The sequence below is a fragment of the Oryctolagus cuniculus genome, chromosome 16, assembly GCF_051225735.1.
Source record: "Oryctolagus cuniculus isolate XC-2025 breed Fujian yellow rabbit chromosome 16, ASM5122573v1, whole genome shotgun sequence".
In the NCBI taxonomy this organism is placed as follows: domain Eukaryota; kingdom Metazoa; phylum Chordata; class Mammalia; order Lagomorpha; family Leporidae; genus Oryctolagus; species Oryctolagus cuniculus.
Window position 1 is genome coordinate 50,030,690 of NC_142882.1, and position 15,173 is coordinate 50,045,862.

The window sequence follows — 15,173 nt, forward strand, 5'->3', positions numbered from 1 at the left end:
ATGTGATGGAGCAATCTGCTGATTTTAAACACTGTTTACTGCCTCTCAATCCCTTGGTATTTTCACTTCACCCAATTAAGATACCACAGTAAAATGGTAATGACTCACTTTGCTCTCCTGGTCCGATATCCCTTCTGCCAGCTCTCCTGGCAAAAGCCAGCCCATAATGCTTAAGTGCATCCATCTCAGTTCCAACAATGATGCCACTGCCTGTGTCTGGAGAAAACCCCCAGATCCACAATCATTAAACATGCTGCTCAGCGTGGGTGGTCTCCCCGAGTCTCCCAAACCACCATTCCACACCTTTGACATCAGTTTCAGCTGTCCCTCCTATTTTGCTTTCTCAGTTGATAACCTTGGCCCTGCTTCACCAGAGCTTAGATACAGTCAGCTCCGCCTTTATCAACGGACCTCTGCCTTCCCCCCTGCTTCCAGGGGTAGTCTCCTGCTTCCAGGGGTAGTCTGTTTCTAAAGGCTACCACGTGTTGAAGCCTAGATTGCATGCTCTGCTGACCTAAAAGACAGAAATTCCTTCCCTTTCCATAGCTAGTCTCAGCAACTCTCTGGAATTATGAGCATCAGAAGAAAATGCAGGAATATATATATTTTTTTTATTTTATTTTATTTTTTTTGACAGAGTGGACAGTGAGAGAGAGAGACAGAGAGAAAGGTCTTCCCTTGCCGTTGGTTCACCCTCCAATGGCTGCCGCAGCTGGCGCGCTGCGGCCGGCGCACCATGCTGATCCGATGGCAGGAGCCAGGTACTTCTCCTGGTCTCCCATGGGGTGCAGGGCCCAAGCACTTGGGCCATCCTCCACTGCACTCCCTGGCCATAGCAGAGAGCTGGCCTGGAAGAGGGGCAACCGGGACAGAATCTGGTGCCCCGACCAGGACTAGAACCCGGTGTGCCAGCGCCCCAAGGCGGAGGATTAGCCTAGTGAATATATATATATATATATTAACTTTTATTTAATGAATATAAATTTCCAAAGTACAAAATATTGATTACAATGGCTTCCCCCCCATAACGTCCCTCCAACCCGCAACCCTCCCCTTATCCACTCCCTCTCCCCTTCCATTCACATCAAGATTCATTTTCAATTCTCTTTATATACAGAAGATCAGTTTAGCTTCCATTAAGATTTCAATAGTTTGCTCCCACACAGAAACATAAAGTGAAAAATACTGTTTGAGTACTAGTTATAGCATTAAATCTCAATGTACAGCACACTAAGGACAAAGATCCTACATGAGGAGTAAGTGCACAGTGACTCCTGTTGTTGACTTAACAAATTGACACTCTTGTTTATGGCATCAGTAATCACCCTAGGCTCTTGTCATGAGCTGCCAAGGCTATGGAAGCCCCCTGAGTTCACTGACTCTGATCATTTTTAGACAAGGCCATGGTCAAAGTGGAAGTTCTCTCCTCCCTTCAGAGAAAGGTACCTCCTTCTTCGATGACCCATTCTTTCCACTGGGATCTCACTCACGGAGATCTTTCATTTAGGTTTTTTTTCCCCCCAGAGTGTCTTGGCTTTCCATGCCTGAAATACTCTCATGGGCATTTCAGCCGGATCTGCATGCCTTAAGGGCTGATTCTGAGGCCAGAGTGCTGTTAGGACATTTGCCATTCTATGGGTCTGCTGTGTATCTCACTTCCCATGTTGGATCATTCTCTCCCTTTTTGATTCTATCAGCTAGTATTTGCAGACACTATTCTTGTTTATGTGAATATATTTTAAACAACCATCTTTGTCCCCACACTTCCTACTCCATTTCTCTGTGCCTCCTAGAGTTTGCCATACCCTCTGTCTACAAATTTGCTTCTATTCTCTCTCGCACTCTTTCTGACCAGAGTTTGGAGCCCATGCCTTCACTGGCAACTCCTTTCCCAGGTCAGGAGCGACCTCTCCGTGTGACTGAGTCCCAGCAGTGGATTCTCAGTCTTCATTGTGTTTGCTTTTTCAGAAGAATTCGGCCCCATTGGCCACTGCCACCTTCTGGGAAATCCCTTTTTCTCTTGTGCTCTCCAACGCTGCTCTTCTGTGGGTTTCTTCCCACAGCACTGGCTTCCTTTTCTCCTGCACTGGTTTCTCCCTAGCCCAGGGTTTGGTCCTCAGAACTCCTAAGGCGATCTCCACTGGTCTCATAATTTCAAACATCTTCTCTAAGCTAATGACTCCCAAATTGATTTCCCTAACCTGGACCCCTTCTTGAACTTTCTGGCATTCTAATATCTCCAGTTGAGTGTGTAACAGACATTTAAGATGCACAAAGCAACCAATGTCTTGGTGTCCTTTCTCACATCTGTTTCTTCTTCTGCAGGCTCCTTTATGTGAGCACATCCCGGATCCATTCCTCATTTTGTCAGAAAAAGAATTCTCTTTATTGCTAATGCCTATGTCTTGTATATCCTATGTCCAAGACTTCAGCAGCCCCATTGGCTTCACTTTGAATCTAACCACTTCTCATGACTTCTTATTAATCCCACTGCTAGACTTGGTCTAAGCTACCATCACCTCTCACCGGAATTATTGCCATAAGCCTATGTTGACTTGTCATAGCAAACAGCCAGAATGATCTTGTTCAAATGTAAGTGAGGCATGTCACTCTCTGGCTTAAGAAAACTCCAGTTGTTTCTCATCTCTCTTAGTTGGAATGCAGGCTCTTGTGGCTTCTGAGATTTTTCTCTTTCTGTCTTGTTTTAAGCAGTTTGAATAAGCTACACCTAGGTTGTAGGTGGTGTTTTCTTGTTTTCATTTTGCTTCCTTTCGTATCAGCTCTGCTTGGTGCCCTCTAAGGTCTGTATTGTTCATTAATTTTGGGATAACACCCCAGCTACTGTTTGTAAAATATTTCTTCTGCTCTATTCCCTCTGTTTGGGGTTCCCAGTCTGACTCTGGGATGATGTTGTCTTTAGCTTTTGGATGTTCTCTTCCTTTGGTATTCCCTTTTTTCCTTGCATTTGGGTGGTCTATATGGACCTGTTTTCAAGTTCACTGATTTTCACTCAGATGTGTTGAGTGTACGGATGAACCTGTGATAGGTGTTCTTCATCTCTGTTACTCTGTGTGTTGTTTTGTTTCATTTTAGCATTTCCATGGGGTTTTTCCTACGATTTCCATCACTTTGATGAAATTACACATCTGTCCATCTTTTCCCCTAGAGACTGAACAGTTACTCACAGTCCTCTCAATTCTCCATCTGAGACTTCCAGTAGCCATACCATCTCCGACTCTGGTTCTGTTGGTGGTTGTGCCTCTTGGCCGTGTTCGTTCTGGTTCTGGTTTTGTTCTGTGTGCCTTATAATGTGTTCTGAAAGCCACTGCAGTTGTGTCAGACAACGGAGGCTGAGGTCAGTGTTTACCTGAGGAAGTAGGGATACCTTTCTTCCTCCTACATCTTCAGTGACGAGTCAAGGCACTGAATCCCTCTGGCCACGCGTTGATCTGGGTCCATCATTTCCTTTTGATTTGATTGCCTTTGGGTCGCCACAAACTTCCAGTTTCTCCAGCATTAGCTTGTGTTTGGGTAGGGGTGGTTTGCTTTGCCAGAGAATGTTTTTTCCATGTCTGCTCTTTGCTTGGCTTTAGATGGTCTACTCTGCTGAGCTTCAGAGTGAGTATGTCTCCATGCTCCTGCCCGTGTTACACTGGGAACTTGGTGCCTGTGAGTGGTGTCTGGTGGTGGGAGAGAGGAAGGAGGGCAGTGTCCAAGCATGGTGGTGCTGGATTTGGGAGTGGGAGCATTGCAGTAATTCTGCTTCCCCCTCTCCGGTGCCCACCCTCTGCTATAACTCTGGGCCCAGCATGAAATCATTTTTTAAGATTTATTTATTTATTTGAAAGAGTTACACAGAGAGAGCAGAGGCAGAAAGAGAGAAAGAGAGAGAGAGGGTCTTCATCCGATGTTTTACTCCCCAATTGGCAGCAACAACCGGAGCTGTGCCAATCCAAAGCCAGGAGCCAGGAGCTTCTTCTGGGTCTCCCACGTGGGTGCAGGGGCCCAAGGACTTGGACCATCTTCTACTGCTTTCCTAGGCCATAGCAGAGAACTGGATAGGAAGAGAGCAGCCAGGTCTCGAACCAGTGCCCATGTGGGATGCCAGTGCTTCAGGCCAGAGCGTCAACCCGCTGTGCCACAGCGTCGGCACCATAAAATCCTTCCCTCCATGGGGCACAGAGGATGTGTCCTTGTCTCCTTCCCCCAGCTGCAGTCCCTTTTCACTAGAGACACAGGGGCAATGGCTTGTGTTACCTTCCCACTAAGGGTACCCTGTAAGGCTTTGTTCCCTGGTCAAGTTCTGTATATTACTAAGAATCGGCCATTAAACAAAAGTCCCATCTAAAACACTCACTGAAGTAAACGCTTCTCTACCTCCAGCTTATGGAGAGAGACCTTTCAGAATGACTTCTGGGAGGGATGTAGTTTGAGGGAGAGGATCTACAAGCAAGACCATTTTTTGAGGGCCACTTTTGATTTTTTTTCCAGGTCAGAACAAAGGTTTTACAGGCATAGCCTCAGATCCACCTTCAGATCACGTGTTTCTGGGAGCACCTTGGATTTGAACTACGCTGGAGAGCTGTTTCTTAACTTCAGCCTTGTTGGCCATCTAGAGAGACTGAGGATATTCAAAACCAGCAAGTGCTGACTCATCTTTATTTTGCAGCCCTTCCAGCAGCCCATCACTCTCCTTTTCACATTGACAGGAAGACAAAACCAAGCAACACCTTCAAGATTCTCCCTGGAAATCTGCTTAGCAAAATCACCCATTCACTAGGTGTAACCTCTATGTTTTACATCACGACTAGTGACCAGGCTGCTAAATAATTTCTTTCTACACAACAGCTGCCTTCCTTAAGTTTCCAACAAGATTGGCCTCACTTTCATCTGAGTCCAAAGCCGCAGCCTCCCAGAAGGCATCAACAGCATCTCATGCACATTTTGCCAAGATTTTATCAACACACCCTGGGCTGTAACACCCAAGGTTACAACCCCCGATGCCTACATTTTAGGTATTGTTGTGGCAGCACCCTGCTTGCAGGTTATGGGTGAGTTGGGCATCGATACATAAGAAACTAACTCTGGAGCCCAGGGGTTTAAAACAGCAAATTCACAAAGCTCACCATTTCTCCGCGGTAACTTTGGAGCAGATTGGGTGTGTGTTTCTGGCTCTGCCTCTTGTCTGGTTGCAGTTGGGCCGCTGGCAGGAGCTGCGGTCATTTGCAGGATTGGCTTGCAAGGTGGCTGGGGGAAAGGGGCCTCTCTGTAGGCTGCATGGGGGTCCCCACGCCAGGGCAGTGTTGCTGCCCCAGAGGGAGGGTGAGGGAGGCTGTACTGCCCTTTATCACCTGCTCACCAGTGCTCACTTGTGCAGTTCATGAAGCTCTACCTTACGCTCAGAGGAGGGGAAGTAGGTGCCCTCCTTAAGAGGAAACCAGTGCGGATGAATTTGCACACATTTATGAAACTGCCCCAAGAGGATAGGGAACAGGTGAGGAGGCTCCCCCAGGCCCTAATCAGAAAGAAATGTCTCACCACTTGCAGCGGGGTTTTTGGTGAGAACCTTGGGGAGCCTGTCAAGAAGTGGCTGTGAGTGGTGCCAATGTCCTTGGGGTCTGTGGCCCCAACACATCCATATTCTCCAGACAGCCGATGCTAATGGGACTGCATGTGACCATATACACACACGTATATGTTTATGTGTGTGTTTGTGTGTGTGTGTATTTTACCAGTGTTGAATGGTGTCTGGCCTAGTAAGTTCAGCAATCTCAGAGTTCTGATAGATTCAAGTATGATTTTGATTTTGTAGATTGCTCAGCATATTAAAAAAATTGCTTTTTTATTAATTTGAAAGGCAGAAGGATTCTCCATCTACAGGCTCACTCCTCAAATGCCCACAACTGGCGGTTCTGAGGCAGGCCCCAGTCAGGAGCCCAGAACTGAATCCACGTGGGTGACAGGGACCCAAGTGTTTGAGTCATCAAGTGGTGCCTCCCATGGTGCACTGCAGCAGGAAGCTGGGACTCAGACCAGGCACTGTGATGTCGGATGTGGTTAGCTTAACTAACAGCTGTGCCAAACACCAGTCCTGGCTCACTGTTTGTTGTTGTTGTTTTAAGACCGGGAACGAAGCTGCCGTCGAATTTCTATGAGCAGAAGCTAGAAGCCTAAAATTCCATGACCTGTTCAGAAACTCACACACACGTGAAGTACTTTAATCTGTCACAGCTCTTACCCTCTCAGGAGCTCAACCACTTCAAGATGGCTTTTTCGCTGTTTTTGTTGTTTTAAAGATTTTTATTTATTTGAACAGCAGTTAGATAGATCTTCCACCTGCTGGTTCACTCCCCAAATGGCTGCAATGGCCAGGGCTGTGCCAAGCAAAAATAGGAGTCAAGAATTCCATCCAGGTCTCCCACATGGGTGGTAGGAGTGCAAGCACCTGGGCCATCTGCTGCTGCCTTCCCAAGCCCCTTAGCAAGCAGGGAGCTGGATCAGAAGCAAAGCAGCAAGGTCCCAGAACTGGCGCTCATATGGGTCAGCAGTGTTGCAGGCAGTGACAACCTGCTGCACCTCAATGCCAGCTCCTCTTGGATTCTCTTGACACAACTCACTGGTATTCAATAGCTTCTCTGTTTCCTGATCTTACCAAATGTTCCAGGAAAAATCTGAACTTTTTATGTCCTCGGGCTGGAATGAACCATTTCTCAAAATTGCTCACTTACTTAGGTGGGAAATGGTATTTGGAGACTCACATCTAAGCACTAGACGCTCACGGCTGCAGAATTCTTATTTCCAAACTTTTGAGGGAGGCTCGCTGCAGAAGACATGTAGCTGGCCAGCTGATTCAACTGCAAGTAACCAGTTAAACGGTGGCCAGTTGACTGATTGACCAGGCTGTAGGTAATTAAGTTGTTTTCTATTTCTCACCTCCGTTTTGCTGTGAATGCTGTCTAATCACAGTGTTGGCTGGCGTTCTCCAATCTTGGTCCGGTTAGGGGAGCAGCTGATCCCAACTGTTTTTGTTTTGCTCAAATAGACTGCTAGATTTAATGGTCCCAAAGAATTTTCCTGGTCTTCGCCTTCACAGGTAAATAAATTCCATCTGCTGGAAATGCTGCCTGCGGATGGCGCACAGCTGAGGCCCCCGTGTGAAATTCACATCCAGAGACTGCATCGCATGGGGATACAAAAGTATGAGTCTGTTTTTTTTTTTTTAATTATTATTTAATTTAATTTATTTGAAAGGTAGCCAGAGAGAGGGCTCCCTTCCACTGGTTCACTGCCAAAATGTCTGGGAACCAGGAAATCAACCAAGGTCTCCCACGTTGGTAGAACATAGCCAACTACTGCCTATTGCTTCCCGCTGCCTCCCAGGCTGCACATGAGCAGAAAGCTGGAACTGGAGCAGGGGTCGAACATGAACCAGGCACTGTCATGAGATGCGAGTGCCCTGGTCGTCTTTTAACCACTACACCAGTGCCTGCCATGAGTGTCTTTCTTTTGACTCAATTTGTGTCATTTTTAAAGAACATTTTATTTATTTTTTAAAGATTTGTTTATTTGAAAGGCAGAGTTGCAGAGGCAGAGAGAGACAAAGATCGTCCATCCACTGGTTTACTCCTCAAGTGACTGCAGTAGCCAGGCCGAAGCCAAGAGCTAGGAGCTTCATCCAGGTCTCCTATGTGGGTGGCACAGACCCAAGCACTTGGGCGAGCTGCTGCTGCTTTCCCAGGCCATTAGCAAGGAGCTGGATCAGAAGTGGAACAGGCCGGCGCCGCGGCTCACTAGGCTAATCCTCCGCCTTGCGGCGCCGGCACACCGGGTTCTAGTCCCGGTAGGGGCACCGGATTCTGTCCCGGTTGCCCCTCTTCCAGGCCAGCTCTCTGCTGTGGCCCGGGAGTGCAGTGGAGGACAGCCCAAGTCCTTGGGCCCTGCACCCCATGGGAGACCAGGATAAGTACCTGGCTCCTGCCATCAGATCAGCGCGGTGCGCCGGCCGCAGCGCTCTGGCCACGGTGGCCATTGGAGGGTGAACCAACAGCAAAAAAGAAAGACCTTTCTCTCTGTCTCTCTCTCTCACTGTCCACTCTGCCTGTCACAAAAAAAAGAAGTGGAACAAACATGACTCAAACAGGTGCTCCAGTAGGGGATGCAGGTGTTGTAAATGGCAGCTTAACCTGCTGCACCACAATGCCAGCCTCAAAACATTTGATCTTACTGTATAATTGTTAAGTATTGCTGTGTAAAGAAAAGGACATATATTTGAGAAGTCTAGCTTCTGTCTCTGTTCTCTACCTTCTGCCATGAGTAAATGTTTTGGAGTTATTCTTTCAATTTAAAAAAAATTTTTTTAAACTTAATTTATTTGAAGGCAGAGTTACAGAGAGGCAGCGACAGTTCACTGGTTCACTCCCCAGATGGCTGCAACAGCCGGAGCTGCATCGATCAGGAGCCAGGAGCTTCCTTCGGGTTTCCCACGTGGGTGCAGGGGCCCAAGGGCTTGGACCATCTTCTACTCCTTTCCCAGGCCCACCACAGAGAGTGGAATTGGAAGTGGATCAGCCTGGACTCAAACCAGCACCCATATGGGATGCCAGCACTGCAGGCAACAGCTTTACCCTCCATACCACAGAGCCGGCCCCCACCCCTCAAAAAAAGATTTATTTTCTTTATTTGAAAGGCATAGTAAGAGAGAGAGAGGGACCTGGTTCACTCCCCAAATGGCTGCATCAACTAGAGCTGAGCCAGGCCAAAGCCAGGAGTCTGGAACTCCATCCAGGTGTCCCACATGGGCGGCAGGGGCCCAAGCACTTGGACCATCTTCTGCTGCTTTCCCAGGTGCATTAGCAGGGAGCTGGGTCAGAAGTGGAACAACTGGGACTCAGACCAGTACCAATATGGGATGCGCTGTGCCACAGTGCTGGCCCCCGTTGTCAGTTAAAGCTGATACATGAAAGGATGCTATGCCCTGGGTTGCAACTGTGCCTTTCCTGTATGAGGCAGGTGGAGAATATTCATGTGTGTGCGGGGTCACCTGCAGGACTGAACCTGGCTGCGCTCCCACATGCATGCCCTTGCCAGCACGTTGGGAAGATCAGATGACAAGGAAAGCGGGAAAGTGCTTTCCACGAACACGACACACACACGGTGCACCTCGCTTGCTGTGGCTTTCCGCTAGTTTCAAGCGACACTGGGAAATGAAGTTTCTAGTTTGGGTGGGCTTGAGTTCCATGAAAACCTGGAATGGGGGTGGGGGATGTTTCGTTATGCAGGGGAATAAGGGAAGCCTCGACACAGGGGACAGCTGGCACTTGCTGTCACTTCATCTTGTTTGAAGAAGACTCCGGCCATTACTGAGGGCCAATGATTTTATCCCTTGCTTCTTTTTCACCCTTGTCTCCTCCTCCTCTTCCTCCTAGGGGCCTTCTTGCTACTTCTCTCAAGCAACGCTTTGTTTATTATTTCCTCTAATAGGAAATCCTACATCCTCTATAGTGCTTCTGCCATGGCAGGCACTGACTTAAGCGTTTGTGCTTCATCTATATTTAAACTGAGTTTAAGGGGCAGGGGTTTGGTGTAGCAGTCAGGATGCCTGTGTCCCATAGCAGAGCCTTTGGGCTCAAGTTCTAGCTCTGCTTCTAATTTCAGTTTCCTGCTAGCATGCACTCTGAGAGGCAGCAGATAATGGCTCAAGGACTTGGATCCGTGTCCTCCGCACAGGAGATCTGGGTGGAGCTCTGGGCTCCTGGTTTCAGCCTGGCCCTGCACCAGCTTTTGTGAGCATTTGGGGAATGAGCCAGTAAATGGAGAATCTCTCTGTGGTGTTCTACCTGCTTTGCAAATAAATTATTAAAAACTGTTCAAAAATGAGTTACTTCTCACACCCACCCCATGATGCAGTTGGTGGATCAGCTACTCTGACCATACTGTGGTTGCATCACAAAACTGATCATGACTGTAGCTTAAAATGATCATCTTCAGGGGCTGGCATTGTGTTGCAGCAGGTTAAGCCATCGCCTGCGATTCCAGCATCCTATGAGCACTGCTTCAAGTCCCAGTTGCTCCACTTTCAATCCAACTCCTTGCTGATGTTCCTGGGAAAGCAGTGGAAGATGGCCAGAGCAGCCCAGCCATTGCAGTCCTTTGGGGAGCGAGCCAGCAGATGGAAGATTGCTTGCTTGCTCTCTTTCAAATAAATCTTTTAAAAAATGCTAATCTTTTCTTCCCCATGGATTTGTGGACTGACTGAGGGTAGGCTGATCACACCGAGTCTTTGCCAGGTCTGCCTGCAGCTACAAGTTGAGTCCAGGTTGGTTCCTTGCAGCAGCAAGCTCTCTGGGAATATTCTCAAAACAGTGGCTGAAACTCAAGAGCAGAAGCCCCATGATGCAGCAGCTCCAGCCTGTGTTTGTGTGATGAACGCCAGCATCCCATTAACCAAAGCAAGTCAGTTTCAATGCTCTTCTCATGAAGGTAGGGGGAGGGATTGAACCAGTGCTGAAAAATAATCTACCGATTTATTTTTCCTATGTCTGAAGAAAATGCCTGAGGCACTTAAGGGGTAAGTGGCTCACCATGGTCACGCACCTGGTAGAAGTGCCAGGTGGACGGAGCTGGTACGAGGGGAAGGCTTTAATGTGTTGTGTTTTCTGTTACATTCCTAGCATCTGGACCAGTGCTTGGCACTTAGGCATGCAGTAAATATTTGTTGTGCAAATAAGTGAACTCTGTAGAATACATGGCACGTGGTTAGTACTTGATAAACATTGGCTACTACTGAGAAAAATCACTCAAAATTCAGGAATAAGGTAGCAAAAGGTGGTGTGGTCTTTCAGCTTCACATTGGATATTGTTTAGCTGGTCCACCAAAGGACTATTCTTCTAGGGAAATGGCCACTTTTTGGATTCATTATCTACTATTAAAGTCCCAGGGGCCGGCACTGTAATAAAGTGGGTAAAGCCACCTCCTGCAGTGCCAGCATCACGTATGGGTGCCGGTTTGAGTCCCAGCTGATCCTCTTCCGATCCAGCTCTCTGCTATGGCCTGAGAAAGCAGTGGAAAATGGCCCAAGTCCTCGGGTTCCTGCACCCACGTGGGAGACCTGGAAGAAGTTCCTGGCTCCTGGCTTCAGATCGGCGCAGCTCCGACCATTGTGGCCAGTTGGAGAGTGAACCAGTGGATGGAAGACCTCTCTGCCTCTCCTTCTCTATGTAACTCTGACTTTCAAATAAATAAATAAATCTTAAAAAAAAAAACAAGCTCTATGAAGTTGTTTTTATTTATAAATTTGTGTTCATTATAGATGAATAAATTATTCCAAGAAACACACAAAGCAGGTTAGGTTTATATTGCCTTATAGGACAGAAAAGAAAATTAGATTTAGTTTAGCTCTCTTACTTCCAGTCTTTCTCCAAGGCCTATAAAGCTCTTTTTCTAATTTCCTATGCAATCAACTTTGCTATTTTGTTGGCCCCCTCTGCAATGACTTAAGTCTTTGACATGTCTGCCTGCTAGCATTTGAGTTAAATACTTAATTTGAAAGTTGTACTTTAATATTCACACTATTAATTATTTTCCCCACTGAATTTGAAAGTGGTGACTTCCTTCGGTTTAATTCGGCCATGGTTTGCAGCATCCCTGTTTCTCCGGGCATGGGGAGTGCAAAGCCGGAATCCAGGTGAGAAGAGAGGCTGGGAACTCACTGCCAGGCTTTCCTGCGGGCCGCTGGAGCCCACAGGTGAGCAGGCACCACGCTTCCCAGCTGGCCGTGCTACTTCCAGGTTCTGACCAGTTCACCAGCAAGCTCATTAAGGGTCATCAGAGACAGCTGCCGCCTTGGAAAAATTGGTGAGGCCTCCCACCTTTCTGGAAACACAGCTAGCAGTCTGTGCTGTCTGGATTACTGGAGACAGCACTCCTTCAGTAGCTCTCATGGGGGAGAGGAGCAGTCTTGAGTTTGAACAATAACAAAGGGAAATGACCGAAAAACAGTCTGAGGCCTCCCCATGCAAAGCTCAGGCTACTTCAGCCATCGGAATTTCCTTAACAGTCTCCAAACGTATGCGATCTCACGCAGTGTTAGGAAGGCTGCGTTCATGCTGAAACTTTTCCTTGCTTGAACAATTCTACAGATTCTCTGGACATTCTACAGGGCACAAAGAGCGCTTTGCATTCTCCTACTGGCTGCACTAACCCGGCCGCAAGCATCCAGGCGAGGAGGACTTACCACTCTTAGATCTTGGATTCCCACAGCTGGGAAAGCTGCCATGCAGGGTTAGCGGATTTCAGGTAAGGTCTGGACAGCCTGGGGTCGGATGCGCACAAAGAGGCTTTGGAAACTGAGCCCCGAATCCAGGCTCACCATCTCCTTGTAATTTAACCATGGTAGGTCCCTAGTTCGTCCATGAAAGGATGACCAGAGACCTGGCTTTCTGGGATTGCACGAATTAACCAAGGCGAGGGATTTAGGAAGCAGCAGCAGCTACGCAACAGCTGATTCCAGAGCGGTTAACTAACACCGTCTCTTTTTCGCCCTCGCCCGCGGCTCCACGCAGATCTCCAGGCGGAGAGGGACCAGAGAGCAAGTGGGCTCCCTGCACGGCTCAAACCGGCCCCAAATAACCTCGCGCGGGCCTGGCTAGGGACATGGAGCCCGCGGGCAGCTCGGGTTCGCCGTGGCTGTGGCCTTGGGCTCGGTGGGCGGTGGCTCGTGGCGCTCACTCCGCCCCCAGGGGCGGGGACGCCGTCTCCCGGGCAACGGGACGCGCTGCAAGTCCCGGGCCAGCGCCCCGGCCAGCTGAGCTCATTCTGTTTGCAGTCCAGCCGCGGACAAAGCGCGGCAGGTCTGGGGGCTAGGGTCGGCGCCCGCTGCGGAGCTCGGGGGGCGCCTCGCCCCTTCTGGGCTGGCGCAAGAGTGCGCGACAGGAGCCAACCCATCCAGCGTCCCCTAGTCCCCTCGGTCGTATCCAATGGCAGTCCCTGCGGAGCGAGACTTCCAGGAAGCCCCGACTGCTGGTTTAGCCCCTGGGGCCGGTCTGGAGACGGCAGGCGCTCTGGAGCTCGAGGAGGAGGAGGAGGAGGAGGAAGAGGAGGATGAGGAGGCGGCAGCGGCCAGGAGAGCGCGCAGTTTCGCCCGAGACGCGCGGGTGCGCTTCTTGGGCGGCCGCCTGGAGCAGCTGCTGGGCTTTCCCGAGCAGCAGTGGAGCCGGTATCTGGAGAGCGAGGATCGCAGGCAGCTCCTGGGGGAGTTTCTGGAGAGCAGCGGCCCCGCCCGCCTGGTGTTCGGCGCCGCCGGCGAGGGGCTCACGGCCTCCCGGGAGGTAAGAAGCGAGCGCACCTGCCAGACCAGCGCCCGCCGCAGCCGGCGCTTTTCGGAGCCGCACAACACCTGTCCCCCACGGCGCCCAAGCAGGCGGGTGTTCTGCGCTCTCAGCCCATGGCGTCTGCCCCGGGAGTCCCCGGCCTGAGCCTGCTGGGCCCGGAGCCGCGCCGGGCAAATCTGCACTTGCTTCGGCGGCCGGGGTGGGACGCGCGAGGTGGGCTTTCTGTGCCTAATGACTCACGCTGCGGTCGCTCTTGGGCCGCTCCGGAGATTGATCCTTTTTTAAAACCGCGGTGTGTGGCAGAGCGTGCTAATTGCCTGTCGGCCACACCGCGTCCCGGAGGGAAACACCGAGGGGAGTGCGGGTCACCTGCATGCTGGGTGTTTACCATCGTGGGGGGAGGGGAGTTCTCCCCCCTCCCCTTGTAAATTTAGATTGTCCCTTGGAAGGCTGGGTATTGCCTGCAAGCCCCGCATTTGTAGTTAGCATTTTTCCCCCAGAGGAGAGACTGGCACCCTGGACTTGGAGCTGTGCTTTACGCTAATGTCCCAGTGGGGTGATATTATCATCCCCGGTGTGGTCATTGCAATAGTTGGATTTTCCGAGCAAAACAAGATGGTTGCTTTAGGATTTTGTGAGTTTTGAAAATTACTGTTTTGGTACTCTCCTAACTTTTTCAAAGTTTGTAAGACTAGGCAATAGAACGCTTACCTTTAGGATTACCCAAGCAGCTATTGTAATATCTAAAAAAAAAGCAACTGTTATCATATAATTGAGGAAATTTTCAAATATCTTAATGGAATGCTTACAATCTTGGCCTTGAAGATAGAAACACAAATTAACCTCTTGTGGCCTCCTCAGGGTTTGGCTTATTTCCAAACGAGGTAACGTGGAAGAATCAACTTTCAAGACTGAAACCTTGCACATGCTGCTTATTTGTTTGTGATGATGAGATTTCACGGGCTGTAATGATCTGGTGTAATTGACATGCTTGTAAAGGTGATAGTTCCACACCAGTAATGCGGTGAAATTAGCATCATAAAAGAAAGAAAACCCTATACACTTTGCAGAATAGGAAAGCACAGTAAAGCCACCCTCTTTGCAAAGGTGGGCGGGATGCCAGGTTTTGTTTCTTTTGCTCACACACTCTAACTGCAAGCTGGAGACAGCAGATCTTACTTGCTAACAAGAAGCCTACATAGTGAACTTAAACTCATTATCCTGCTCTTGTTTCAGATTCCAAGAGATACAAAATGTAAATTTGTTTGTATCTCCAAGAAAATGACGGAAAGCATTGGAAGAAATGACTTCTCTCGAGTTGTTTTGTTTGGAGAGTTGCCTGTGTCACCTGTTGGACATGTAACTGCTTTCATCAGCGAGGTACTGCTGTGTCTTTGATACCTGAATCTGTTGTTTGTTTCCATGACATTTGGAGCTATTGGGGACAACTGTGGCCGTTGAGAAAGATGAGCGTCTTCCAGTCCCCAGCCTCTTTAGCTGGGTGAACAGAGACTGATAGGATTTAGGCTGTTCTCAAAATGAGCTGAACGTTATTGATACTAATACTCAACAGGTGGTAATTTGTCACCACACTACCTTCCTCCTACCTTTCTTTTCTAAAATACAAGCTGCTGTTCTTGGGGTGTAGGTTTTAAACTTTCTGCTCAGAGTAAACACGACCTTCCACCTTGGCGATGAATATTACCAGGTTTTAGGGTTCCTGTGAGGAACTAATGGTTAAAAACTGAGGCTCGCTCATGTCAGATCATGGGAAAAGGTGAGGGAATGAGAAATGGTTGCCTGAACGTTTCCTTTTCTCCTTGGACGTTAGAGAAGAGCTCTCT

At 48.9% G+C, this 15,173-nt stretch overlaps 1 protein-coding gene and 1 long non-coding RNA gene across 6 annotated transcripts in view; both read left to right on the plus strand.

Moving 5' to 3' along the window:
• Window positions 1–820: 820 nt before the first annotated feature.
• On the plus strand, window positions 821–11,262 carry LOC149121737 (uncharacterized). 3 transcript variants are annotated; one of them, XR_016222508.1, is made up of 3 exons: window positions 821–6,906; window positions 7,094–7,197; window positions 10,287–11,262. It is a non-coding gene; the product is annotated as an uncharacterized LOC149121737 (long non-coding RNA). The 3 variants fall into 3 exon arrangements; XR_016222509.1 differs by having other exon boundaries at window positions 821–7,197; window positions 10,262–11,262; XR_016222507.1 differs by having other exon boundaries at window positions 821–7,197.
• A 1,043-nt stretch (window positions 11,263–12,305) lies between these two features.
• The window catches only part of DNAH11 (dynein axonemal heavy chain 11), a 365,338-nt gene continuing 362,470 nt past the window's right edge, over window positions 12,306–15,173 (plus strand). For all 3 annotated transcript variants that reach the window (XR_016222511.1, XM_089315357.1, XM_089315358.1), the window contains exons 1-2: window positions 12,306–13,326; window positions 14,566–14,709. Coding sequence is in view for 2 of the 3 variants with exons in the window: in XM_089315357.1 (XP_089171483.1) it covers window positions 12,976–13,326; window positions 14,566–14,709 (495 nt within the window). In the remaining variant the exon portion in view is untranslated. The remainder of the gene's footprint in view (window positions 13,327–14,565; window positions 14,710–15,173) is intronic.